This window comes from Ipomoea nil, unplaced genomic scaffold (assembly GCF_001879475.1).
Source record: "Ipomoea nil cultivar Tokyo-kokei standard unplaced genomic scaffold, Asagao_1.1 scaffold2144, whole genome shotgun sequence".
NCBI classification, from domain to species: Eukaryota; Viridiplantae; Streptophyta; class Magnoliopsida; order Solanales; family Convolvulaceae; genus Ipomoea; species Ipomoea nil.
In genome coordinates this window covers 3,840,238-3,850,800 of record NW_017618572.1, presented here as the reverse complement: position 1 = coordinate 3,850,800, position 10,563 = coordinate 3,840,238, and the positions used below count along the sequence as shown (strand labels likewise).

At 36.3% G+C, this 10,563-nt stretch overlaps 1 protein-coding gene across 1 annotated transcript; it reads left to right on the top strand.

The window, feature by feature from the left end:
- The first annotated feature begins 1,136 nt into the window (after positions 1-1,136).
- On the top strand, positions 1,137-7,508 carry LOC109148653 (TMV resistance protein N-like). Its single transcript, XM_019296389.1, has 7 exons — positions 1,137-1,417; positions 1,625-1,849; positions 2,557-3,352; positions 3,554-3,658; positions 5,280-5,548; positions 5,725-6,838; positions 6,953-7,508. The coding sequence occupies exons 1-7, from the start codon at positions 1,137-1,139 to the stop codon at positions 7,469-7,471; spliced, it is 3,309 nt and encodes a 1,102-aa protein (XP_019151934.1). The 3' UTR covers positions 7,472-7,508.
- The last annotated feature ends 3,055 nt before the right edge of the window (positions 7,509-10,563 follow it).

Below are 10,563 nucleotides of genomic sequence, written 5' to 3'. Positions count from 1 at the left end.
GTGTGTGTGTGTGTGTGTGTGTGTGTGTGCGTGGAGTGGATCAGATGTAAATATATTTTTTCGTGCGGTTAACACACAAAGACGCACCTTAAGTACAGAAACAAAGCACCCTAAGAACACAAATCACGCACCTAAAGTTTAAAAATTACGCACCTTAAGTACACAAACCACGCACCTTAAGCACACAAACAAAGCACCTTAAGAACACAAACCACGCACCAAAAGTTTTAAAATTTCGCACCTTAAGTTTCAACAACTGATGGACCTTAAACATACAAATCACTCACCTTAAGAAGGAAAACAAAACTAATTAAATAGGAAAACCACGCACCTAAAGCTTTAGCCCGACGCACCTTAAGTTTCAACAACTGACGCACCTTAAGCACACAAACCATGCACTGTACCTTAAGAAGGAAAACCTCGGGCACCTAAAGCTTTAGATTGATGCACTTAAGTTTTCAACACCTGACGCACCTTAAGCACCTTAAAAAGGAAAATTACGCACCTTAAATTTAACCTAGATGCAAAAGGACCAAATTTCCATTGCGCGTTTTTTTAATCATATCATTATTAATCCTGGACGTTGATTTAGGCAAGATCAATGGCTCATATTTAACTGCACAACCGCACGGGAACTGAAACATTTGAGTTTGAGCTCGGCTCGGACTTGAAGTTAACCAAGCTCCAGCCGAGCTTTGACCAACCGGTTCGCGAGCTGCTCGGCTCATTTACACCCCTACTACTACCATACCACTATTAACATAACACTACCACCACTTCTTCTGTCATAACTTATATATATATATATATATATATATATATATATATATATATATATATATATATATATAAGGGAGAAGTGTCAAATAAGCCGATATATTACTTCAAAGTGTTCAATTCCCCCACCATCTAAAATATGTTGTAATCAGGCACACTTACCCTCTAAATTTGTTCAATTCGACTTTTTCATAGGTAACCACCCATTTTTTCTGACGTGGCCCGGTTACAATTACATGCCACTAATTACATGGCATTAAAATAATAAAAATATAAAAAAAAATTTGGTCAAATCTGAATTACTAAATAAACACCTTATTTTCCCTAATCTATAAAAAAAATTTCGCCGCCTCTGCCACATGCTCGAGCTTCCCTCAAATCCGATCTCGTCGCAAATCTCACCACAGCCGTCGCAAATCCCTAAAATTCGCCGCTTCTACATGCTCGAGCTCGTGTTCCACCGCCGTATGTTGGAGTATCCTTGCCTCACCTTCGATCCCGCACACGCCGCCGCCGTCTACCTCCCGTACTACGCTGGCCTCGACAGCCTTCGCTACCTCTTCGGCCCCGAAACCAACTCCTTATTCCGCCACGGCCTCAATTTGTACGATTACATAGCCCGCATAGATTTGCCCTCCAGGTAAGCAAGAAATCTGGGTCACGATAATTTTCTGGTAATGGCTCGGCCGGCCTGGGATTTCACGCAGTCCGTGACACTCATCGATTTTCTTGTTTAGAGAGTCCATTTCCAGATCTTGATTCGGAGATCAACCTTGCAGTCAACGTTGGAGGTTGTGGCTTTTGACGGCGAGAGTTTGCTTTGAGGCGGAGATTGTTGTTTTCAAAGTGGTGGTGTTTTTGGTGCTGTGTTCGAATGCCGGAAACGATCCGATTCCGATGGGGATGTCGCCAGAGAAGGTGGAAATGGTGATGGGGTCGTAGAAATATGTGAGCTTTTTGTTGGGTTTGGGGCGGAGACGGAGATGTTGAGTTTGGAGGTGAGGGTGGTGGAGGAGAGGTTGAATTGGGAGGAGTGGAGAGAGTTGACGGCGAAAGTGGGCTGTTCGGGGCGGTAGAGGAAGTAAAAAACCAGAGCTTACCATTGGCAAGAAATAGCGATTCACGCCGCTGGTGATGATGAAGCTAAGGCGGTGGTGGAGGTTGACTAGGATGATATGCGGCCGGCGGTAGTGGAGGTTGACTGGGATGAAGGCGCTGATGTCACCACCAATAACATTAAATTCTATGCCATTAAATTTATTTCCAGGTCCGCCAGTCGAATGGGCAACCGGGTGGTAACCTATGAAAAAGTTTAATTGAACAAATTTAGAGGGTAAATGTGCCTGATTACAACATATTTTAGATGGTGGGGGAAATTGAACACTTCGAAATAGTAGAGGGGTCTATTTGACAAAAGGACATACAACATCAATTATTTATTAATACCTGACGTTGTAAATATATATTTTTAAAAAATAAAACTATACGATGTCGATTTTTTGATTTAACCGACGTATAGTTTTACTTTTTTAAAAAATAAATTTACAACGTCGATTATTTATTAATAACTGACGTTGTAGAGCCGACGTTACATGTTATTTCTGTAGTAGCATAGACAATGGCTTTTTCCATATGATATTACTATGGATAATTGTTTTTGAACTTTACCCACATGAAGTTGCATGCTTATGTTTAGAGGTGAAGCCATCTAACTAAAAAACGTGCTTTAATTTATGTCTTTAATTTATGATTTGTACTTGCTGTGTTTTATTAATATAGGCATGAAGCAAAGTTCATCAAGAGAATTGTTGAAGATATCATTACTAAGCTGGGTTTAACAAGGTCAATTAATGATCGAATACTGGTTGGGATAGAGGCTCGTATGCAGAAACTTTATCGATTGATAGGCTTGGATTCTAATGAGGTTCGCTTTGTTGGAATACATGGGATGAGCGGGATTGGAAAGACAACTATTGCAACAGCTATATATGACAAGATCTCAAAAGAATTCGAAGATTGTAGTTTTATTCTTGAAGTTAGAAGCGAGTCGGGCAAACATGGTGTGGTGCACTTGCAACAGAAACTTCTATCTAAGATTCTTTCAGTAAAAGATTTGAAAATAGAGAATGTGTTTCAAGGAAAAATGATGATACAGCAAAGGCTGCGTTGCAAAAGAGTGCTTATTGTTCTTGATGATGTTGATCACAGGGATCAATTGGAATCATTGGCTGGAAACAGTGATTGGTTCGGTGCTGGAAGTAGAATCATCATAACAACCAAGGATAAGCACTTGCTCATTAGCCATAAAGTGAACAATATGAAATACTATAAAATGGGTGTGCTAGAGGAAGCTGAAAGCTTTCAACTCTTTAGGCATCACGCATTTAAGAACCAACAGGCACCTACCAAGGAATTTGAGGAGCTCGAAAGTCAAGTGGTACACTATGCTGGGGGCCTTCCTTTGGCTCTTGAAGTTTTGGGTTCTTTCCTATATGGTAGAGGCATTACTCAATGGAGAAACCAAGTGGAACGGCTTAAGGAAATCCCAGAAAAAGAGATTTTAGAAAAGCTTAAAGTGAGCTTCCATGGTCTCAACAAAATTGATCAAATGATTTTCTTAGACATTGCATGCTTCTTTAATGGGAAGAAGAGAACATCCATAACAAGAATACTTAATAGTTTCAACTTCCACTCTGACATCGGCATAAACATTCTCAGAGAAAAATGTTTGATAACTATTTCAAAAGGTCGCATTTTGATGCACCAATTAATCCAGGAAATGGGGTGGTCTATTGTTCGCCAAGAAGCTCCAGATGATCCCAAAAGATATAGCAGGTTGTGGCTACCTCAGGATATTTCTCAACTACTTACAGGAAGTGAGGTACGTATAGTCGAATCCCTTAATTTAATTAATTTATACAATTCATTTTAGGAATTTAATTGTTTTTGTTGAAAAATAAAGAGTTAGGTTTATCTATAGGGTTGTGTTTGTTTATGAATAGGTGTTCGTTATGGGTAGTTACTTACAGTTATATGTTTGAATATATATATATATATATATATATATATATATATATATATATATATATATATATATATGTGTGTGTGTGTGTGTGTGTGTGTGTGTGTGTGTGTGTGTGTGTGCGTGTGTGTGTGTGTGTGCGTGTGCGCGCGTGTGCGTGTGCGTATGCGTGTGTGCGCGCTATGTTTCTTGTTAGAAACACAGATAATACTAATATATTTCAGTCTTATATACATTTTCTATTCCGTGATTCTTCGTCATTACTTCCACCCGCCAAGCCATTTCATCTTCCAAATTCAACATGGTATCAAAGCCTACTTTCCTAGGGTATTCCAAACATCAAAATTGTATGTTTCAATCGCATGAACAGTAAAGTTACTGTTCACGCAAACCTTAAATGTTCAAATTACTTGCTTTTGCTGAGTTCTTTTGTCAAATTGGTGTTACCCATCCCTTCTACCGTTTCCGGTGAGCCTGACCCAGTAAGCGGCATCACCATCTCCTCCGCCACGCGCCGGTGCGTGAGGCCATCTCCGGTAGCTTTTTTCGGTGAAACTTTCTAGTTCTGCTCGTCGGCTCTCCTCTATTCTTTCTGTGCATATGATGTATTTTTCCGATAAAGATTTTCCAGATTGTTGTTTTGCCCTTCTTTGGACCTTTTGGTGAAGTTTTAAGGTTCTTTTGGTTTGTTACCAACTTCTTTCCGGGGTGTTTTTGGTATAACCGTATTTGTTTCTTTATTTTCGGTATACCATATTTATTCCCTAGTGTTTTCAAGTTTGGTACCTTTTGTTTATTTTCAGAAGCCTCTTTTGTTATTCACTTATCCTATAAGGGTTATAAACAACAATCATATAGGTGTTCTCGGTATTCATACTTTATTCTTTGGGTGCATTTGTCATTACTTTGGGCTCTATTTCATCCCCTTGCTGCTCATGCTTTGTTTGCTCGGCCACTTTTGATGAAGATTGTTGTTGGCAAATCCTAGAGTATTTATGTTGCTGTGAGGGTGTTCGTGTTAATCTTTACCCATGGTACCTTCATTCCCAAGGATGTTCGTGACATGCGTCGCCCCTGGTGCCTTCATTCCCAAGGGTTGTGTATAGCATTGTCCCTCCGAAGCCATCCAGCACTGTTATTCTCTAGCTGCTTTTAATCTTCATTTGTAATTTAAAGTAAGGTAGGGTGTATGTTTTAATCCAAGCTTGGAACTTCCAGATGTTCCACCTTGAGGGGGAGTGTTGAAAAATAAAGAATTAGGTTTATCTATAGGGTTGTGTATGTTTATGAATAGGTGTTAGTCATGGGTAGTTACTTACAGTTATGTGTTTGAATATATATTTTAGTCTTATATACATTTTCTATTCCGTGATTCTTCATCATTGCTTCCGCCTAACTAGCGGATGGTGTTATTCTCTACCCGCTAGGCCATTCCATCTTCCAAATTCAACAGTTTTATTGTGAAATATTATATTATCAGGGTACAGAAAACATCCAAGGTATAGCATTCAACTTGCAAGTTGCAACAGATGTGAAAGTTAGTAGTGAGGCCTTCACACACATGACCAAGTTAAGACTTCTCAAATTTCACAATGCAAATGCTTCTCAGGCCCCTAATTTTTTCTCAGACGAGTTAAGGTGGCTAGATTGGCACGGATATCCTTCAAAAAGTTTGCCTGCTACATTCCAGGGACAAAAACTTGTTTCTCTTAAAATGCAATATAGCCGTATAATACAACTTTGGAAAGGGTTCAAGGTTAGTTTATCTATCTAAGTGTACTATTTATTTGTTATTTGTCTATGATATGATTTGATCTCTCTTTTTTTCTTTTTTCTTTTTTTTTTTTTGCTTTAATTTTATTCATATCATGGTTGAAGCTGAGGATTCTTAATTATTATTTTTCTTTTATATATGTCTCACTTAGCTTGTATATACAGGTCTTGGACAATTTGAAATTCATGAATCTGAGCCACTCTAAGAAACTAATTAGGACTCCAGATTTCACAGGAATCCCAAATCTTGAAATGTTGATTCTAGAACAGTGTACAAGTTTGGTAGAGATTCATGCTTCTGTTGGATTTCTTAAGAACCTTGTTTCACTTAACCTTAAGCAATGTGTAAATCTAAAGAAGCTTCCCGAAAGCATTCATTTAGAAAAGCTTGAGACAATGATCCTTTCAGGCTGCTTGAAACTTGAAAATTTTCCAAAAGTTGCAACTCCCATGGCATGCCTGTTAGAAGTACATGCTGAGGCTACTGCTATTAAAGAAGTGCCATCATCAATCGAGTGCCTCACAAACCTGAGGTTAATAGATGTAAGCAATTGCAAGCAACTTACAAGCCTTCCAAGTAGCATTTGTAGATTGAAAGGTCTAAAAGTTGTGATTCTCTGTGGTTGTTCCAAGATTGAGAAATTACCAGATGAATTGGGAGAAATGGAATGCTTAGAAAAGTTGTACTGTGACATGACATCGATCCAAGACCTACCATCCTCCATTTCACTTCTCAAGAAACTCAAGATTTTATCATTTCGTGGATGCAAACCCCTAGCCTCTCCATTACAAAAGAGCTGTTCATTCCTCTCTAGGATGTTGCCAGCAGGAGCTTTTCTAGATATCAAGGCTTCACCGTTTTCTTCTCTATCTGGTTTATCTTCACTGGAAGAGCTGGATCTTAGTGATTGTAGTATGCTAGATGGAGGCATTACTCTTGGTGATCTTGGAGAGCTGCGTTGTTTGAAAGTATTGAATCTTAGCAACAACAAGTTTGGTTGTATCCCAGCTGAATCCATTGTCGGCCTCACTCGACTTAAGCACCTTCATCTAGTGGGATGTGAGAGGCTTCAAAGTTTGCCAAAGCTTCCATCTAGTATAATATCGGTGTATGCAGATGAATGCCCCAGCTTAGAAGGCTGCAACATAGATTCATTGACTAAATACCCAAAGTTGAGTCAACTCTCATTCACTAAATGTGCTCAACTACTTGAGGATCCACGTTACGGTCACATAGTTGATGCAATATGGCAGCACCTGTTCAAGGTATGTAACTCATTACAATGCATTGTATGCATCCTTAATTAGTTGTATATGCATGCATGCATGTTTCACACATACAATTTAAATTATTAACAGCATGTACTGTGGGTGGCACAGGGACTATCAAATGACTCAGATCGCTATATTAGTGTCTACTTTCCAGGCATGGTGTTACCTGAGTGGTTTACGTATAAGAATTGGGGAAATAAATTATCAGTTAGCCTGCCTCAAAATTGGTACAATAACAAATTCATGGGATTTGCATTCTGTGTGGTTCCTAACTTGATAAATACAGGATGTCGGAATATTAAATTTTCCGGTGTAACTAAAACCTATGGACTTGATCTCATAATAATTCCCACAACTCGTAATGGTCGTGGTCGGTATTATATTACATTAGTTTTGGGCTTTAAGGGGGTTGATCAGAATATGGAATCCGATGAGCTCACTTGCCTGTCCTATAGGCCATTTCATGATAGAAATTATAATTGTAATGAATGGTGTCAAATTGAAGTTTCTGGTTCCAATACGGTATACACGGCTATTGGAATGCGCCTGGTGTACAAGGATGATGTTAAAACCAGTGATGAACTACTGATGATACAAAATGACATTGCCGATCTCCACCATGTATGATTATGTCAAAATGAGCGATGTTGCACACTTTTTTTTAAACTTTCTTTTTAGTGTTCGATTCCCTCCTCATGTAACACTATTTAAGACATTTCTTTAATATTTAATTACAAATGAGTGTTAAGTTGTCAACTATTTATGGACACAAATATAAATTACATCAAAAATGAAAAATTACTAGGGAAAAGCATTTTCCTTGTTTAATTTCTTACAATCATCATGAGATCTACCGACATTGTCAATAAAAAGAAATAACACATGCATATGATGATTTTCACTTATTTCAACTTCCACCAAAGAAACATGTTTAATTTCTTTTGAAGTTCTTATGTTCATTGTAATATTTTTTTTAAAAAAAATAATTTTTAAATGTAACATTTTGCATGGTGTAAATTTTCAATTTGTTTGTTCAATTCTATCATTGAATTTAAAAATTATCTATTTGAGTCCCTTAAATATTCATTTTATACTCAATTTGGTCATTTATTAGGAAAATTGCAAAATTATTGATGTTAAATTTTAGAGAAAAAATAGAATTTCAAAAGTTGAGTGATAAATTTGAAAATTAACTCTTTTGAAAATTTTATTATTGTTCTAAATAAATATATGTAGAAATTACTAGAGGTAATATTATGATAATACATTTTCGATCATTTATCATCTTGTAATTATACTGTGAAACTATGTACTTACTACTTAGTGTATATATTGGAATGAATGATGATTAATAAAAGACTAATAATTTCACTCTATATTTGTCTTCTCTTTATTTTAGTGGATATTCTTATGTTTATTACTTTCCTACAATTGGAATGATACTACTAATCACGCAAGGATACATCTTATTCTACATCAATCCTCAATGAACGTCGTGAATAAGTTATGTACGTATTGGTGCTACTAGTCATTGAATATGAGTCGTTGTTCTCTCTCGATCTTGCCAAAAAATCTGATGGCGAGGTGGACCTTGACGATCCTCTTGCAACGATGGAGCTATGCATAGAGCGTCGTGTTATCAGCTCATGCGATAGTCTAGTTGCTCTGTTGTACAAGTATACACTAGTACAAAATGAGTCATTTTCTTCTTTATTAAATGATAATATGCATCTTTACTACATAATCAAGACACATATACTACAGACGCAAAAAAAAATGGAAACTTTACGCGTCTTAAAAAATTAATACTAAAAGCGTCTTTACCTTAATGGTATAGACTCCTATAGTTATATTTTTGAAAAAGTAATATATTTTTATTTATTAATACATGTACAATAATTAAATTAACATGTTCAACAGAAAATCAATTGCCAAACAACATTTATAAGTTCAAACCATTCAACACACAATATAATAAAATTTTAATCACGTACTAATACAATACAATAAATATAATCCAACATATTTAATATTCTTACAAAATATAATAATAGATCGAACACTATGGTATGGAAGCCACTTCAGCTCTGGAGGCGGAAGCGATGACTTTGTGTAGATCTCTGCAATGGTGTGAAACTATGGTAACCCTTCATCATTGAAGTGGATTCTTAGAACTTGTTCGCTTTCACGGGGGAAATTAAAGAATCCCATGGAAGATCAAAGAGGTGGTCTTGAGTGTCCGCTCTCACCTCTCTATTTGGGGATCTTCGTTAATACACGTGTATAGGGAAGCAAATCAAGTAGTCGACGCCTTTGCGGCGGAAGGGCTAGCTGTTGGCTCGGCCGCGATATTTAGCTCCTTTACAGCTTTGCCTATCAAAGCCAAACTGGCTCTTTTGTATGATTTCAAGGGATTTGCTATCCACCGGGCTATTCGCATTTAATGAAACTTCTATTTGCTCAAAATAATAATAATAATAATAATAATAATAATAATAATAATAATAATAATAATAATAATAATAATAATAATAATAATTATAGAACACTAATCTATCATATAATGTAATTCTATCTAAAACACATAATAAAAATTTATATACACTCATTCACAAAACATTCTGTCCATAACAAACCTCCGTATCTAGAATACGTGTTTGCATTGTGTATGTCTTGATATGTATGCCAACAAAATTTTAGGTAATTAGACAAATAATGAGTATACTATAAAATATAATAATAATTAAAAATATTTAAATTGTATCACTGTACTTTTACATTTTAGGGAAAATTGTAAAAAATACTCTTTTATAACATGCCAATTATCAATGTCACCCCTGAATTATGAGAGGTGTAAATGTTGCCACTCAATTATCAAAACAGTGCACATATAGCCCCTCCCGTAATGGACATGTGGTTCCCTGTTTGTGTACGACACCGTTAAGTCTGAGTAAATATGTAATTTAGTTGTTTTTTTCCTCCCTCAATTTGAAGTACCAGCGATAGACAGTGGAGAACCACAGATCCGTTACGGGAGGGGCTATATGTGCACCATTTTGATAATTGAGGGGCAACATTTACACCACTCATAATTCAGAGGTGACATTGATAATTGACATATTATAGAGGGACATTTTTACAATTTTCCCTACATTTTATATAGCCCACATCTAAAATGTTGTACATTGCTCTTAATTAAAATAGCAATATAAAGACAAAAGATTATCACTTCAGTCATCAAAGTTATTTTACATAGCATACGTTTCTTCTAACACCAAACAATTTTATGTCAAGAACTACTTTAATCAGGCAAAAAGAAAACTTATTCAAACAAAATTAAAGTAGACTAGAATTTCATCACTGTAAATGATACGTTAATTTCGTCTGATTACCTTGAACAACTTTATCCAACAACATTTTATAGCGCACATAAACATTGTATATATGATATACCTGGTATACTTGCCGCACTAGCTGCATGCCTTTGCTCTCTTCTCTGCATTTTCAATGTTAAATAATCCTTTATGCGCTATAACTTAAATGCGGAAGCACAATTAACAATGATCGCATGTAAATCAAATCAATCAACTAAACAATGTTCATGATCATGGACTTTTAATTAAATAGGAAAGATAGGACTTACTTGTTTCCATTGAAGATGTAATCTCTAAATTGAATGAATCAAGAATATAATGCTTCACCTCTCTGATCCGTATACC

Bases quoted from the DNA above. Each gene is read 5' to 3' on its own strand.
- LOC109148653 (XM_019296389.1), top strand. From the start codon at position 1,137: ATGCTCGAGCTTCCCTCAAATCCGATCTCGTCGCAAATCTCACCACAG. The intron at 1,850-2,556 runs GTAGAGGAAGTA...TTATTAATATAG, and splicing joins AAAGTGGGCTGTTCGGGGCG to GCATGAAGCAAAGTTCATCA. The intron at 3,659-5,279 runs GTACGTATAGTC...TTATATTATCAG, and splicing joins AACTACTTACAGGAAGTGAG to GGTACAGAAAACATCCAAGG.